This window comes from Pan paniscus, chromosome 8 (assembly GCF_029289425.2).
Source record: "Pan paniscus chromosome 8, NHGRI_mPanPan1-v2.0_pri, whole genome shotgun sequence".
NCBI classification, from domain to species: Eukaryota; Metazoa; Chordata; class Mammalia; order Primates; family Hominidae; genus Pan; species Pan paniscus.
This window is the reverse complement of record NC_073257.2, coordinates 59793339-59811538: the sequence shown is the minus strand read 5'-3', so window position 1 is coordinate 59811538 and position 18200 is coordinate 59793339. Positions and strand designations below refer to the sequence as shown.

The following is an 18200-nucleotide window of genomic DNA, read 5'->3' as shown; positions in this document are numbered from 1 at the left end:
GCAGGCGGATCACCTGAAGTCAGGAGTTCAAGACCAGCCTGGCGAACATGGTGAAACCCCGTCTCTACTAAACATACAAAAATTAGTTGGGCATGGTGGCATGTGCCTGTAAGTTCCAGCTACTTGGGAGGCTGAGGCAGGAGAATCGCTTGAACCCAGAAGGCAGAGGTTGCAGTGAGCCGAGACGGCGCCATTGCACTCCAGCCTGGGCAATAGAGTGAGGGATCTCAAAAAATTATAATAAAAAATAATAATTCTATTTTGAATTGTGGTAAAATATACATAAAATTTACTACCTTAACCACTTCTAAGTGGCAGTTGGAACAGGGGTCAAGGAGAGCCCTTGGGTTGGGTAATGTAGAGTATATTCACATTGCCATGCAACCAATCTCCGGAACTTTCTCATCTGACAAAACCAAAACTCTATATCCACTAAGCAACTTCCCATTTTCTCCCTTCCCCATGTCCCTGGCAACCCCCGTTCTACTTTCTGTTTCTATTAGTTTGCTTACTCAGTCTGGACGCTTCACATAAGTGAAGGAACACTGTATTTGTCTTTTTCTAACTGGCTTATTTCACTTAGCATAATGTCCTCAATGTTCATCCATGTTGTAGCATGTGTTAGAATTTCCTTCTTTTTAAGGCTGAAGAATATTTTATTGTATGTATATACCACATTTTATCAATTCATCTGCCTATGGACAATTAGGCTGCATCCATCTTTTGACAAGTGTGAATACCACTGCTATAAATATCAGTGTACAAATATTTCTATGAGACTTTGCTTTCAATTATTTTGGCTATATACCCAGACGTGATATTGCCGGATCATTTGGTAATTCTATTTTTAATTTTTTGAGAAACTGCCTGTCCTGTGCTGAGCAGGTCTATATAAACCTACTCGCAAAGGCCAGGGAACCTGAGATACCAAAGAAAGAGGCTGACAAATCCAGTTTCTCAGAAAGAAACATTTAATAGGCGTTTATGAACAGAAGCCAAGTCAGGGATGGCACCAAGATAAGATGGTGGATCCCTGCACCATTACCCCCACCTCCCCGACCCAGGGCTTATATAGAATAGGGAAAGGGTAATGCGGGCTTCAGCAGGGATGTGTATGGCCAGACACGGTGGCTCACACCTGTAATCCCAGCTCTTTGGGAGGCCAAGGTAGGCAGATCACCTGAGGTCAGGAGTTCCAGACCAGCCTGGCCAACATGGTAAATCCTCGTCTCTACTAAAAATACAAAAATTAGCCAGGCGTGGTGGCAGGCGCCTGTAATCCCAGTTACTCGGGAAGCTGAGGCAGGAGAATCGCTTGAACCCAGGAGGTGAAGTTTGCAGTGAGCTGAGATTGTGCCACTGCATGCGGTCCAATCTGGGAGACAGAGTGAGACTCAGTCTCAAAAAATAAAAAATATATTTTTTAAAAAGATAAAATAGAAATCATAGATGAATTCTTGGAACTGGAATTAATCAGAACATGGCAGATTAGCATCCAAGATGGAATTGCTTTATTCTCATTCAAGGTTTCCCTCATTTTTCACTCTCCCCATGCTGGTCACCTTGCTGTTTGTTCCTCAAACACATATGAAATGCGTTTCTGTCTTGGCAGTCATCCTGCTACCTGTAATGTCAGCACTGCTTTCCGTTGTCCCTTCAGTCAGGTCACTGTTCAAGTAGCTCTCTAGACAGGCTCTTCCTTATCATTCTACTTAAAATAGCCCCCAATCACTCTGTGTCCCTTTAGCCTGCTTCCTCTTCCTGCTATTTCATACTACCTGAAAAAATACTTGAACTTCCTAGAACATAAGCTCATAAAAGCAAGAACTGTGCTCCACCTCTCCTCTCCTCTACCCCAGCACTCAGAAGAGCAACAGAGTCAGCATCCAGTGAGTGTTCATGAATCAAGTCACTGCTTGGCAGAATTCAGCACTGGGACCACAGCCTCGCCTATCTTCAACTCTTTCTCTTTCTGCTTTTCCTCCTCCCACTCTAGTAGCCACTCTTCTGGGGGCTTGTCCCTTAAATGATTAGTCCTTACTGACCTATTTTCTGTCTACTTTATCTCTTTTTGAGAGAGGGTCTCACTCTGTTGCCCAGGCTGGAGTGCAGTGGCATGAATATGGGTCACTGCAGCCTCCACCACCTGGGCTCAAGTGATCTTCCTGCCTCAGCCTGCCATGCCATGTAACTTGGGCCACAGGCATGTGCCACCATGTCCAGCTAATTTCTTGATTGTTTTTTTTTTGGTAGAAATGCGTCTCACTTTATTGCCCAGTCTGGTCTTGAACTCCTACACTCGAGCAGTCCTCTCAACTTGGCCTCCCAAAGTGCTGGGATTACAGGCATGAGATACTGTACCTGGTCTTATTTTTTCTTTTCTTAAGATACAGGGTCTCACCATCTGGCCCAGGCTGGACTCAAACTGCTGAGCTCAAGTAATTCCCCCACCTCAGCCTCCGAAGTAGCTAGGACTAAAGGCATGAAACCACCATGCTTGGCTTGTCCAATTTCATTCTACACACTTTCTCGGTATTTCAACAGCTGCTGTTGCTCTTCATTCTGTAGCTCTACATCAGATTCATGCTCTAGTCCTGTATATCCAAATGATGACTAGAGGCTGCCGGCTCTGCTCTTTCAAAGGCACAATGAGCGTAGCCCGTCTACAAAACTCTCCCTTTTCCAATCCAGCTTTCCCTCCTGCATCACCTATCTCTCTACATCTGGAACCATCGGCAGCTGCCTTCATAAGGCACCTCGGTCTGGCATTCGGAAAACCACCCTGTCTTGCCAGAGCCTCTTGGTCTTGGGTAGCAAAAGCTGTATGCAATCTAAATCAAGCTTTCAATCATGAGAAATCACATTCCTTCTTTTCCCTTTGTAATATACTCGTGTTTTTTTTTCCTTTCTCAATAAGCAAATTGTACCACCATCTTATTCTGAGATGCTCCTTTTTAAAAGCTGTAGATCACATTAATGGAAGTGTTTACTGCTGGGAATATTTTCCATGTGCAATGATCTGTAACCCTCTTTTTCTTTTTTTTTGAGACCGAGTCTCGCTCTGTTGCCCAGGCCGGAGTGCAGTGGCACAATCTCTGCTCACTGCAAGCTTTGCCTCCTGAGTTCATGCCATTCTCCTGCCTCAGCCTCCCAAGTAGCTGGGACTACAGGTGCCCGCCACCACGCCCAGCTAATTTTTTTTTTTTTGAGATGGAGTCTCGCTTGGTCGCCCAGGCTGGAGTGCAGTGGTGCAATCTCAGCTCATTGCAAGCTCCGCCTCCTGGGTTCATGCCATTCTCCTGCCTCAGCCTCCCGAGTAGCTGGGACTACAGGTGCCCGCCACCACACCTGGCTAATTTTTTTTTTTTGTATTTTTAGCAGAGATGGGGTTTCACCATGTTAGCCAGGATGGTCTTGATCTCCTGACCTCATGATCCGCCTGCCTCGGCCTCCCAAAGTGCTGGGATTACAGGTGTGAGCCACCACGCCCGGCCATGCCCAGCTAATGTTTTGTATTTTTTAGTAGAGATGGGGTTTCATGATGTTAGCCAGGATGGTCTCGATCTCCTGACCTGGTGATCAGTCCGCCTAGGCCTCCCAAAGTGCTAGGATTACAGGTGTGAGCCACTGCGCCCAGCCGAACTGTAACTCTCTTATCTCAACTAGCTGACATTATTACTTCACATCCAGTTCAATTTATAAATTAAGAGAGGTGCCATGGGCCGGGCACGGTGGCTCACACCTGTAATCCCAACACTTTGGGAGGCCGAGGCAGGTGGATCACGAGGTCAGGAGTTCGAGACCATCCTGGCTAACATGGTGAAACCACGTCTCTACTAAAAATACAAAAAATTAGCCAGGTGTGGTGGCAGGCACCTGTAGTCCCAGCTACCTGAGAGGCTGAGACAGGAGAATGGTGTGAATCCGGGAGGCAGAGCTTGCAGTGAGCAGATATCACGCCACTGCACTCCAGCTGGGGCAACAGAGCAAAACATCATCCAAAAAAAAAAATAAAAATAAAAATGAAAAAGAGGTGCCACGTGTACAAAAATCAATGCATATTTATGAACTTTTTTTCAAATATATTTTCACACATTTTATCTAAATACATAATACAGAAGCCTGTGTGACTTGGGCAATGTGGCCAGGAGGGCCTGAGACTAACACATCCACCTTGGCAAAAGGACATAAAATATGTCTTATGGTCAGAAAAATCAACATTTTGTGTATTTACTTAGTTTACGAAAAGTACTGAAAATGCTATTACTAGCTGAATTTGTGATTTCCTTTTGAAATTCTGAGTTATCCTTATTTTTCCCATTTTGTTTTTGCACCAAGGAGACTGCAGTCAAATAAAACAGATACTACACGCACTCGTCGGGGCAGCCGTACTGCAGAAGCACGTTGATGCACTCCTGGCTGGAGGCCTGCCGGGCGTAGGTCAGCGCTGTGTTCCCGTGGGCATCTCGGGCCATGACGTCCACCCCGTACCAGATCAGGAGCTGTGCCAGGACCACATTCCCCTTGCGGCAGGCCAGATGGAGCGCCGTGCAGCCGTCTCCCTCCCCACAGGTCTCGTTCACCTCCTCACGGGAGCCATGTGCCAGCAGCAGGATGGCTGTCTGCAGGTCCTCATCAGCGGTGGCCCGCAGCAGGTGCTGGCCCAGGGACAGATCAGTGCAGGGTAGTGGGGCCAGAAAGAGCTTCTCCTCATATTTGGAACGGATCCACTGTTCCTTCTCCTCCCTCGTGGACTTTACTGAGGGTTTTGTCCGCCCCTGGCTGCTCCCTTCCCAGATGCTGTTGGCTAGGTCATTGCCAATAAATGACATAACCTTCCTGAGCTCAACTGGCCAGTCATCCAGCTCCAGAGATCGCAAACGGGAAAGGCAGGTGCCAAGACTGCGGTGGATTCCTGAGCATTCAATACACATGAGGACTCCCAAGTTCAAACTGGCCCACTTAGGATTCTGGGTCTCACAGTCCACACAGTGGGAGTTCCCACGCATGTTTTGGATCGACTGCAGGGCCATGGCCTCACTCTGGCTGGTCAGCTGGGACTTGCTTTTACTGCTCTCGCATGACTGCAGGCTGGCCAGGATCTGGCTCTGGATGGCTTGGACCCATGCATCCCGCTCCTCATACGTCGTGGCTTCAAAGTGCCACGTTTGGCCAGTGACAGACACAATCATAAAGTTGTTGGTGCTTTTCTTCTTTAGGTGTTTCTTTTTATTGGCATGAGGAGAGGGGGGCGGGTTGAGCTTGGGGCTGGTGGTGCTGGAGATACTGAGGCTGAAGCATATGGAGTCACCCAGCCCGGTGTCCATGTCCTTGGATAGGCCATTGCTTTTAGAGCTGGAGATGGGTGCGCAGGCCGATGTGGCTAGGGATGGCCACTTTCCTGGGACTTTGATGGTAGATGTCTGAAGGTCAATCTCTTTTTTATGAATATTCTTCATATAATCACCTAAGCTTGAATAATAGGTGAGCACGCCATTGGAACACAGGGTGACATATTTCTTTTTCCATGTCTTCAGCCATTTCCCACTTCGCTTTAAGAGCATGCCCTGTTTCATGGGGATGGCTCTGCCGCTCCCGATGGCATCAGCATGATTCTCCGGGGCTTTCCTCTCTTTGTCTGGGTCACTCCCTTTCTCAGATGTAAACAGGTTGGACCAGCGCATGGACCGCTTGCAAACGGGCGTGGGTGTGTTGGCAGTGGGAGGAACACTGAACTGAAGGTCCTCCTGGCTGGTGCTGGGAGTCGATGGAATGGAGGAGGAATAGTTATTTAAACTCCCACCTCCATTTCTTTTCTTCGTAATGTGCACGGTGGAAACCTGTGTGGAACAGAAGGAGGAATGGCTTCAAAAATTGGGTAGTGGCTTGCAGGGTCCTATAGACAGCTCACAATTACCTTTTAAAAAGATACATTTTCTGGGCCAGGCATGGTGGCTCACACCTGTAATCCCAGCACTTTGGGAGGCCAAGGTGGGTGGATCACGAGGTCAGGAGTTCAAGACCATCCTGGACAACATGGTGAAACCCTGTCTTTACAAAAAAAAAGAAAAAAGAAAAAAAAATTAGCTGGGCATGGTGGCACACGCCTGTAATTCCAGTTACTCAGGAGGCTGAGGCAGGAGAATTGCTTGAACAGGGACCTGGGAGGCAGAGCCTGCAGTGAGCCAAGATCACGTGATTGCACTCCAGCCTGGGCTACAGAAAGAGAGTCCATCAAAAAAAAAAAAAAAAAAAAAAAGATATATTTTCTGCTGTTTGGATAGTATATTTACTCATACTAGCTCACTAACTAAACAGAGCTGCAGATCAGTTCTTACTCCAGCACATTCTTTTTATAACACTTAAGATGACTAAATGCAACATGAAATGGGGAAGATTTAAAAAAAGATGGCTTTGACTTCGGCATGAAACAGATACAAGTGTACGATGACAATACAACCTCAATAAAAGTGCCACTTACCGCAAATGAGTGTAACTGTTCATCAAGTGTCCTCAAAGATCTATCTGCATCTCTATAAAATAAGAAAGCACATTACTTCAAAAACTGTTAATATCTTGGTATAATATTTGTTTAGTAAAATACTGCCTCCTGTGTGCTTTGGTGTTTACTTTACCAAAGCAGTTTTTACGAATTGTTCTCCTGGATCCTGACTTGCAGAGGGTTTCCTGACTTCTTCTTTCTCAGCACATCATGGCCTGTACCGTGAAGCCTTTTATATGATAACCAGTCAGAAATGCCCATGAGTGTTGGCTCTCCCTAACAGGCCATGGCAATAAACCAAACATATTTTCACTCTTCTAACCACACATTGAAACACAAGAACGTTCTACAAAGCAGTAGTAGTAAACTTTAATAAATGTAAATGTGATTCAGATTTCCCAGCTTCCTTTCTCTTTAGTTCTCTGTAGTATACTCTCATGATGTATTTATGTATTTTCTGTTGTCTGAATGACAAACTCATCTGCCTTTTTAAGAGGCCAGTCTTTGAGGAACTTTAAACTTTGTAAAACTAATGCATTGTGCCTGTGTATAAACCAGTGGTTCTCCAAATGTGCTCTGTGGACCTCTCGGGATCCCGAAGACCCCTTCCAGAAGGCCTAAGAGGTCGTAACTGTTCTTTTTTTTTTTTTTGAGACCACGTTTTACTCTTGTTGCCCAGGCTGGAGTGCAATGGTGCGATCTCGGCTCATGGCAACCTTCGCCTCCCAGGTTCAAGTGATTCTCCTACCCCAGCCTCCTAACTAGCAGGGATTACAGGCACCTGCCACCACTCCTGGCTAAGTTTTGTATTTTTAGTAGAGATGTGGTTTCACCATGTTGGCCAGGCTGGTCTTGAACTCCTAACCTCAGGCGATCCACTTGCCTCGGCCTCCCAAAGTGCTGGGATTACAGGCCTGAGCCACTGTGCCTGGCCAACACTGTTCTGAATCATACTAATTAAACCTGAGAAAGCTGATGAAAAATTTAAAAAATTTGTGAAAGTAATACAAAGTCATTGCCTGCTTTTTCGTTGACACTTGCCATGATTGTATAAAAGCAAAAGTAGGTACAATGGCTGGTTTCTCAGCATAAATCAAGGCAGTGGTACCAATTACATTAGTAGTCATTCTATTCTTCACTGTCCCCTACAGGTAAAAAACACAGCCTGAATTTCATAAGAACGTCTTTGATGAAGCAGTAAAAATTAATGTTGTTAAATCTTGACATGTCTCTAATATTCTGAATAAGTGGAAAGTTAACGAGAAGTGCTTTTTTTTGTTTTTAAAGAATCCGTGATTTAACTGTGAACTGAAAAATCACTTTTTTCACAGAACATCATTTTTATTTAAAAGTACAACTGGGCCAGTGCAGTAGCTCACGCTTGTAAAATCCCAGCACTTTGAGAGGCCAAAGCAGGCAGATGGCCTGAGCTCCTTCAGGAGTTCGGGACTAGCCTAGGCAACATAACGAAACCCTGTCTCTATCAAACATTTAAGAAAATTAGCCTGGCATGGTGCCACACATCTGTGGTCCCAGCTACACAGGAGCCTGAGGTGAGAGGATTGCTTGAGCTGAGATCATGCCAATGCACTCCAGCCAAGTGACAGAGTGAAACTCGGTCTAAAAAACCAGTTCAACTATCATTCTCAAAAATAAATGAAGTGAGAGGTTGTCACTTCAAGGGAAATACCTATTTGTTCCCAATGATAAAATTTAAGCTTTCCTGTGGACTTTGAAAAACTTGTTCCTTCTACTGTAGGCTTGGCAGCTTTTCAATACTTAAAGGCGTGTTAAAGTAAGATTGGTGGTTAAACTAAAAGTGATTTTTGACACAATAAAACATAAACCAATATATTCCAAGTAACTAATGCATGATATTATAACTGCAAGTATGGAGCAAAAGATCCATTTACTGTGCAAGAAAGATCAATGAGTACTGATGGAATAAATGTATTAATATGTAAAATGCCACCGTAACTAATTTAAGAAACCACCACTTGTGAAGTTTTGATTTAGTGTTTTAACAAATACCCACAACTGTCTGAAAACTTTAAAAATACACCTTCTACCAACTACATATTTGCATGAGGTTAGGTCATCTTATTGCTTCTTTTTTTCTTTTTTTGAGACAGAGTCTCTCTCTGTCACCCAGGCTGGGGTGCAATGGCGAGATCTCGGCTCACTGCAACCTCCACCTCCCAGGCTCAAGCGATTCTCCTGCCTCAGCCTCCCAAGTAACTGGGACTACAGGCATGCACTACCATGCTCAGCCATTTTTTGTACTTTCAGTAGAGGCGGGTTTTACCATGTTGGTCGGGCTGGTCTCAAACTCCTGACCTCAAGTGATCCACCCACCTCGGCCTCCCAAAATGCTGGGATTACACGTGTGAACCACTGCGCTCCACCAGCTTATTGCTTTTTTTGTTTGTTTGTTTAGACAGAGTCTTGCTCTGTCACCCAGGCTGCAGTGCAATGGCACGATCTCAGCTCTCTGCAACCTCCGCCTGCCAAGTTCAAGTGGTTCTCCTGCCTCAGCCTCCAGAATAGGTGGGACTACAGGTGCGTGCCACCACGCCCAGCTAAGTTTTTGTATTTTTAGTAGAGACGGGGTTTCGCCATGTTAGCCAGGATGGTCTCGATCTCCTGACCTTGTGATCCGCCCGCCTCAGCCTCCCAAAGTGCTGGCATTACAGGCGTAAGCCACCGTGCCCAGCCTCTTATTGCTTCTTTAAAGCAAATTGCAAAGAAAGCTCTAGAGAATCCATTTCTCTCCTATTAAGCTCAACATGAAAGACTTTAAATAATATAAACACATGACACACTTTTTACTCAACTTTTTGTTGTAGAAAAGTTTTTTTTCAATGAAAAATTTCTGTTAACAATACTGTTCTCAAGGAATATTTTCTGTTGTTATAACCTGGGTCATGGGTTACTACTGACATCTAGTTGGTAGAGGCCATGAATACTACTAAACTCTCTGCAATGCACAAGACAGTCCTCACAACAAAGCATTATCTAGCCCATAATATCAACAGTGGTAAGGCTGTGAAATCTAAACTAAAAATAGATTTTGAAAAAATTTCAATTGTGTAATTCTACCACACTAAATATCAATATAATCAATATAAACACATACTCTTTGAGATTCTCAATCATTTAAGAATTATGAGAGTCTTAAGGAACAAAGAATATACAAATAATTTGCTTCGATATTTTAGTAGGCACAATACAGCTTCTGATGTCTGGAGCTGTGACCTAACACTGAGCTTGATATCTTACAAAGTCATTAGCTAGAATAACAAGACAGGTTTCTAAAAAGCTCACCTTTGTGTGATATGATGAGGTATCTCCAAGGTCACACTGTGGAAGGAAAAAAAATTCATAACAATAGATGTTATCATTTGTTAGGGCTGAAGACATTTTTTAAAAGGGGGGCAGAGGAAACTCTCCTAGCGGCCCTGAAATTCAAATCTTCTAGTTCAGAACAGTACCATAAGGGCACTTTGTTTTCATTTCTTTGTTTTTTACAAAAATATGAGAACCAAAATGCAAGGAAATATGCCGTTAGAAGACGCGTTTCTGTTGGTGATTACAATATATAAATAATAACAGATTTCCCTGTTATATGCTTTTCTACCCACGAAACCTTTCGTCCCATGCGGTTTAATTTATGTATTTATTTATTTTTTGACCCAGAGTCTGTCTCTCTTGCTCAGACTGGACTGCAGTGGTGCCATCTTGACTCCTCACAACCTCCACTACCCAGGTTCAAGCGATTCTCATGCCTCAGCCTCCCAAGAAGCTGGGACTACAAGTTTGCACCACTATGCCCAGATAATTTTTTTTTTTTTTCTGGTGGGGGGTGGATGGAGTTTCGCTCTTGTTGCCCAGGCTGGAGTGCAATGGTGTGATCTCGGCTCACCACAACCTCTGCCTCCCGGGTTCAAGAGATTCTCCTGCCTCAGCCTCCCAAGTGGCTGGGATTACAGGCATGTACCACCACGCCCAGCTAATTTTGTAGAGTGAAGCTCAAAACAACTGAGGGAAGGCAAATCTCAATTCTACTAATAGGTCTACACAATATGAGCACTTTTTAAAAAGCCTGTAACATTAGCAGGTAAGATGGATATGTCTATAGTGCTTCAAGTAGTTTTCATCTCTGAAATAATTTTAAAATCACAGAATTTAAAGTTACATGCTGGAAAGGACCAATGACCTTATGTGACATTTAATTCAACACTCATTTTACAGATCAGGGAAACAGACCTTAAAACTGACTTGCCCAAGGTCCCACCAAATAGGAGCAGTTTCTCGTCCTAAACTCAAACTAAGCAGTGGCTCTCAAACTTTGCTGCACATTAAAATCGCCTGAGAAGCTTTAATATCTGCCTCATCTTCAACATGAGACATTTTAATTTAATTAGTATTGGGTATGGCTTTGGGCATCAAGGTTCTTGGTAAACGTTTCCCAGGTGATTTCAATCAGCAGCAAAGTTTGGAATGATTGAGCTGGGGTGAAAATCAGAATCTTCTGGGATGCTTTTCTTCACAGAAAGATGCCTCACATCCATCCCGATTTTCCTAAAAGGCTTCTCAGTGCCTAGAGACAGAGGGAAAGTGGAGATGGGAAGATACATGTGTTTGCAGACTTGTATTTTGAAAAAAACCTTGCATAAGTGATCTCAGCGAGTTCCACCTATCCCACTGACAACAGTGCACTACTGATTCATGATAAAACATTTTTCAAAATATCTTCTTGAAGACAATTTGCCCTATTAATTTGTTCAATAACTTTATTTCACCAATAGTGAATACACCAAATGATTATTTCTCAAACTTGCTGGTGGCAAATTAAAACTTACTATACTCTCAAAAGTAGACTTCTAAAAAGTAGAATAATGAGGAAAAAAGCACAAAATTAGTTTCAGCAAAATTAATCTTCAAAGCTGCTTTTGAATTATATGCTAACATATCAAAATCTTTGGAACTCAGAAGAAGCCAGGGACTCTAGTCAAAGTAATTTTTGTGTATGTGTGCTCAAAGATTTAAGAGACTTGGCTGACTACAGACATTTAGTGATTACTCAATAGGTCCCAAAGCTCAGGACTTGAGACAGAGTTTGAGTCCAGTTTTTGTTCGAAACACAATTTCCTCTCAACTATTGTTAAAAGGGAGGGAGGAAAGTGACATTATTATGAGTGTAAACTTGCCACTTTTAATTGAAGTAAAAGTTATTGACAATTGAATTAGCTAAAAAGGCTAGTGCATTTGAAACAAAATTGTTTATAAGCTAAGTTATGTTTACAGAATGAAAAGTTAAATTAAAGATAAAGACATTAATATTCTAAATTAGCACTTTCCAAACTGTGTTCTAAAAATCAAGACTAATAACCCAAGGAGATGAGAATAATGTACACTGGACAGCCCCTGTGGAGCTGGTGGTGGTGTTGGTTGTTGTTCCTCTTAAAATAAACTTCATCTCAGGGTGCTCTCAAAGCGCATCTTTGTGGCCCACGAGGTGCTCATGCACAATGGGAGAAATTCAAATGCAGATACACTGTGGTGCCAGAAGAAGAAAAGCTGTTCCTTCTTCCAAGGATAATGTGCAAAGTAGTGCACACTGATTTGGGCCTATGATGCATTGAAAAACTAAATTTCCACAAAAAACATTCAATAAAGGGAACCTATCCTTCTCACTGTGTTCAACATTGTCTAAAGGCATAAAGGCATCAAAAAGATACACTGTTTCTAGGATCGCTTCTTTGCTAACTGATTTTTCCTTCCACCACGACGTCTAAGATTAAAAGAGAAACTGATACTTAATATTTAGAATCTGGATATCAATATATGGTTGACTCCAATTTCTTAAGCTGATTGCTGAAGAGGACAACCAAATGGCTGAAATAATTTTAGAATAAAGGAATCTGTCCCTCGGCAGCATAGTTGTACTCACGATATTATTGTCATTGTAAGATAATGCTGGCTGGCTGTGCTGTCATCAAGGAATATTGTCGAACACGAGCTGTATTGTTGACTGAAACGCTCAGTAGATACCTGAAGGGGAAGGGAAGTGTAAGTCAAACTTATCAAAGTGTATTTTTTTCTCAGTTAAAATGTCAAATGACAAAGCACTAAGATATGTCTTACACTCCATGAACTGCCTGAGTGTAGTATCATGTGCACTCTATAGAAAACTCATTGGAGGCTCTCAACTTCCAGAGATGATGTTTAAGATATGGGTTATAAAATGCTGCCCTTAATATGGTACCTGTCATCAAACCTAACAAGGATTTTATGAATTACCATTAAAAATAATGGGAAAAGTCGGCTTCGCCGGGCGCGGTGGCTCACACCTGTAATCCTAGCACTTTGGGAGGTGGAGGCGGGCGGATCACGAGGTCAGGGGATCGAGACCATCCTGGCTAACATGGTGAAACCCCGTCTCTACTAAAAATACAAAAAATTAGCCGGGCATGGTAGCAGGCCCCTGTAGTCCCAGCTACTCGGGAGGCTGAAACAGGAGAATGGGGTGAACCCAGGAGGCGGAGCTTGCAGTGAGCCGAGTTCGCGCCACTGCACTCCAGGCCCGGAGACAAAGTGAGACTCCGTCTCAAAAAAAAAAAAAAAAAAAAAGAAAAGTTTAAAATAAGATTTCATTTTTTTTTCTACAGCAATAAAAAGCAGCCGAGAATTTCTATTAATTAATTAATTTATTTATTTATTTTTGAGACAGAGTCTCGCTCTGTCGCCCAGGCTGGAGTGCAGTGGCGCGATCTCGCCTCACTGCAAGCTCCGCCTCCCGGGTTCACGCCATTCTCCTGACTCAGCCTCCTGAGTAGCTGGGACTACAGGCGCCCGCCACCATGCCCGGCTAACTTTTTGTATTTTTAGTAGAGACGGGGTTTCACCGTGTTAGCCAGGATGGTCTCGATCTCCTCACCTCGCGATCTGCCTGCCTCAGCCTCCCAAAGTACTGGGATTACAGGCGTCAGCCACGGCGCCCAGCCCTTCTATTATTTATTTACTACGATAAAATGTAGTGTATTAAATAATCCTGCTACAAGAGCATTTTATTGCAGTGAATACAAGACTAATGCATTTACTAAATTACTAATCCTAAATGTATTATTTCAGGTGATATTGTTACAAAAGAAGTGTTTCAGATTCAGAGGCTCTGTGTGCCAGGGCTGCTAGGCCACCAACAAGTGAGGAAGCCATAGGTTTCTCTAGTCCTATTTTCTTATGTGGAGGATAAAAAGAGTATCACTTAAATATTCTCTCACACCCTGAAAACAAATGACAACTTAAAAAATCTAACTTTCACTTCATGTTTAAATAAGACTGCCAAGACATGACTCAAATGAGACTCTCAGAGAATACTTTGCATTCACTTCAAAACTTGATCAATTTCATTCTATAAATCATCTGAGCTGCACCTAGCCATTTTCCTGCTCTACCCCTGCTCTCTGCCTAGAATACTGCTTTTCTCTTTCCTTGCTTCAGCAAGCTCGACTCCATCTACCCTCTTGGATCTCTTTGTCGGCAGCCACACCAAAAAATGTATTTTGATACACTAATTAGTTGAATTCACCACTGCTTACAAGATGCTAATTCCTGCAGAGTATTCCCCTCATGAGAAAGTTTGCCTCTCCATAAGAGTAAGGGAGGGCCCTTACTCTTCCTACCTCCACCTGCTGAGCATAGAATTTTGAGTAAATCCAAAACTTCGACAAGTGTTTGACAATTCAGTTATCATTTGGAAGGTAAGTCTTACTACATTTAATTACAGCAAAAACACTACTAACAGTTTACTGTTTATAGGTATTATTTAAGGTAGTCACAAAATAGAAACAAATAATCTAACGTCAGTCAGCATAAATGAGAGTATGAAATTTTACAATATTTAACAAGAAATGGAAGGGGTTACTTAGTAGTTTTAAGGTTTAATGACAAAAACTAGAAAATAATCGTACCTAGTAATTTAGTAAGTCAAAATCAAAGCCTTACCATCAAAGGAGCAGTACCCATTGGATGCAGATGCCCACGCACTGACTTCTTCTGCTGTACCTGCTGCCTCTCATTTTAACCCATTAAAAATACTAAAGTTGTTTTCCTTGTAGACATCTTTCACCTCCTTGGTTAGGTCTATTCCTAAGTATTTTATTTTAGTTTAGTTTATTTTTGCAGCTATCAGAAAAGGGGTTGAGTTCTTGGTTTGATTCTAAGCTTGGTCGCTTCTGGGGTATAACAGAGCTACCGATTTGTGTACATTAATTTTGTCTCCTGAAACTTTGCTGAATTCATTTATCGGTTCTAGGAGCTTTTTGGAGAAGTCTTTAGGGTTTCCTAGGTATATGATCATATCATCATCAAACAGCAACAGTTTGACTTCCTCTTTACTGATCTGCATGCCTTTTATTGTCTTCTCTTGTGTGATTGCTCTGGCTAGGCCTTCCAGTAGTATGTTGAATACAAGTGAGGATGCTGCATTTTGTCAAATGCTTTTTCTGCATCTGTTAAGATGATCATGTGATTTTTTGTTTTTAATTCTGTTTATGTGGTGTATCACATTTATTGACTTGTGTATGTTAATCCATCCCTGCATCCCTGGTATGAAACCCATTTGATCATGGTGGATTATCTTTTTTTTATTTTTTGAGATGGAGTCTCGCTCTCTTGCCCAGGCTGGAGCATGCAATGCAGTGATCTTGGCTCACTGCAACCTCTGCCTCCGAGGTTCAAGCGATTCTCCTGCCTCAGCCACCTGAGTAGATGGGATTACAGGTGAGCGCCACCACGCCCGGCTAACTTTTGTATTTTTAGTAGAGATGGGGTTTCACCATGTTGGCCAGGCTGGTCTCGAACTCCTGACCTCATGATCCATCCGCCTCAGCCTCCCAAAGTGCTGGGATTACAGGTGTGAGCCACCATGCCTGGCCCGATTATCTTTTTGATATGCCGTTGGGAACTACAAAACATTGCTGAATGAAGTCATGGACACAGACAAATGGAAAGACACCCCATGCTCATGAATGGGTAGAATGAATATTGTGAAAATGACCATACTGCCAAAAGCAATCTACAAATTCAATGCAACTCCCATCAAAATACCACCATCCTTCTTCACAGAACTAGAAAAAACAATCCTGAAATTTATATGGACCAAACAAGAACTGGCACAGCCAAAACAAAACTAAGCAAAAACAACAAATCTGGAGGCATGACATTACCTGATTTCAAACTATACTATAAGGCCATAGTTGCCAAAATAGCACGGTACTGATATAAAAATAGGTACATACACCAATGGAACAGAATAGAGAACCCAGAAATAAACTCAAATACCTATAGCCAACTGATTTTCAACAAAGCCACCTAAAACATAAAGTGAAGAAAGTAAACCCTATTCAACAAATGGTGCTGGGATAATTGGCAAGCCACATGCGGGAGAATGAAACTGGATCCTCAACTCTCACCTTACACAAAAATCAACTCAAGATGGATCAAGGACATAAATCTATGACCTGAAACCATAAAAGTTCTAGAAGATAACATTGGAAAAACCCGTCTAGACACTGGCTTAGGCAAAGACTTCATGACCAAGAACACAAAAGCAAATGCAACAGAAACAAATAGGTGAGGCTTAACTAAAGAGCTTCTGCACAGGAAAAGGAACAATCAGCAGAGTATACAGACAACCACAGAGTGGGAGGAAATCTTCACAGTCTATACATCTGACAAAGGGCTATTATCCAGAATCTATGAGGAACTCAAACAAATTACAATTACAAAAATAGGGAACCAGCCCAAATGCCCATCAATCAATGAGTGGATAAAGAAACTGTGATATACATACATACACACACATATATATATATATATTTATGAGGAATACCACCTCAGCCATAATAAGGAATAAATTCATGGCATTCCCAGCAACCTGGATGGAAGTAAGACTATTATTCTAAGTGCAATAACTCAGCATGGAAAACCAAATATCATGTTCTCTTTCCTACGTGTGAGCTAAGCTATGAGGATGCAAAGCCATAAGAATGATACAATGGACTTTGGGGACTTGGGGGAAAGGCTGGGAGGAGGGTGAGGGATAAAAGACTACAAATTGGGTTCAGCGGATACTGCTCAGGTGATGGGTGCACCTAAATCTCACAAATCATCACTAGAGAACTTAGTCATGTCACCAAATGCCACCTGTTCCCCGAGAAACCTATGGAAATAATAAATAAATAAATAAAGTACAGCATTTTTCTCAGCAAACATAAAATAAAACAAAGACTAAAGTTCATATTTTTCACTCTCCTTTTGGGCAAGACAAATTTTAGTTATGTTTTTGAAGAATTAGTAACTTTTTTCCTTTTTCCAAGACAGGGTCTCCCTTGGTTACCCAGGCTGGAGTGCAGTGGTGCAATTATAGTTAACTGCAGCCTCAAACTCCTGAGCTCAGGCGATCCTCTGCCTCAGCCTCCTGAGTAGGTAATACGAAAGGCGCATGCCACCAGGCCTGGCTAATTTGTTATTTAACCTTTTTGTAGACATGAGGTCTTGCTATGTTGACCAGGCTAAAAATGAACAAATCATTTTTTTTTTTTTTTTTTTTTTTGAGATGGAGTCTCGCTCTGTCGCCCAGGCTTGAGTGCAGTGGCTAATTTTTTGTATTTTTAGTAGAGACGGGGTTTCACCGTGTTAGCCAGGATGGTCTCGATCTCCTGACCTCGTGATCCACCCGCCTCGGCCTCCCAAAGTGCTGGGATTACAGGCGTGAGCCACCGCGCCCGGCCAAAATGAACAAATCTTAATTAACTTAAATATTTCAAACACCTTGGGCATTCAGGAAAACAGCTCCATTTATGTTGTGAAGCAATGGGAAGCATATGGCAGTGGATAAACTTTGAATGAAAATATTAAACAAGGCCTTAGGAGAAAAGTGTAATATGCTTATTATAGATACATTAATTTAAAAAATTTTCTGGCTTAATATCATTATACTCAAATTAGACTTTGATTTAAACACAGGTCCTAAATTTGGATTAAATATAATAGATTGACCACAAATTTATTTCGTCTCCCTCCGGAAGCCTCATTAGTCATAAAATAAAGGTTACACCCATGACCAGCACAGAAGGTTGACAGAGATAATTTTTAATAAATGCTGAGACATAAAAAGTAGACAAAGGAGTGGTAAATAACACAGAAACACAACTTTGGTGCCTACAGAAAGTGACTGGAACAGAAGCAAGCCAGTTTGTCTTGCAGAACTAAAGGCAGGTTGTGAACTTACAGGCAAATGGCACTTTGGAAAGTAGGGTAAAATGTAAAAAAAAAAGCCAGCAAGGTCAGTTGCAAATCTCTAACTAGAGCCCCAAGTCCACCTGTCCTTCCATCTGACAAGAAACTTAGATGTGTGTTCTCTGGATATATCAAACCTGAGAATTTCTGGCTCAGAGATACCATGGCTTAAACCTGAGATATAAAGAAAACTGTACACCAAAAATGGAACTCCAACTTTCTTCGCTAACTCTGCTTTTCCTTTCCAGGCCTGCTTTTACTTTCCAGGCAGAAAATTGGGAGATCCTTCTCAGAAGAAACTGAAATGTCTTCAATAAAGATCCCCAGATAATACACTGAGGTCTCCCAAATGAAAAGCTAGTCAGGCTTCTAAGGCCTCACACTGAGTGCTATC

The 18200-nt window shown here is 42.4% G+C and overlaps 1 protein-coding gene across 8 annotated transcripts in view; it reads right to left on the bottom strand.

Annotated features, from left to right (window-relative positions):
- Positions 1–953: 953 nt before the first annotated feature.
- LOC117974576 (arf-GAP with GTPase, ANK repeat and PH domain-containing protein 5) overlaps positions 954–18200 on the bottom strand; it is a 55189-nt gene continuing 37942 nt past the window's right edge. For 5 of the 8 annotated variants that reach the window (XM_063607669.1, XM_063607668.1, XM_063607667.1 and 2 more), the window contains 4 exons: positions 12456–12556; positions 9827–9862; positions 6482–6533; positions 954–5840 (listed from right to left, as the gene is read on the bottom strand). In XM_063607669.1, coding sequence (XP_063463739.1) covers positions 4365–5840; positions 6482–6533; positions 9827–9862; positions 12456–12556 — 1665 coding nt within the window. In that variant the 3' untranslated portion in view covers positions 954–4364. Of the gene's footprint in view, positions 6052–6481; positions 6534–9826; positions 9863–12455; positions 12557–18200 lie in introns of all 8 variants that reach the window. The other 3 variants (XR_008619920.2, XM_055092725.2, XM_063607671.1) reach the window with 3 other exon arrangements.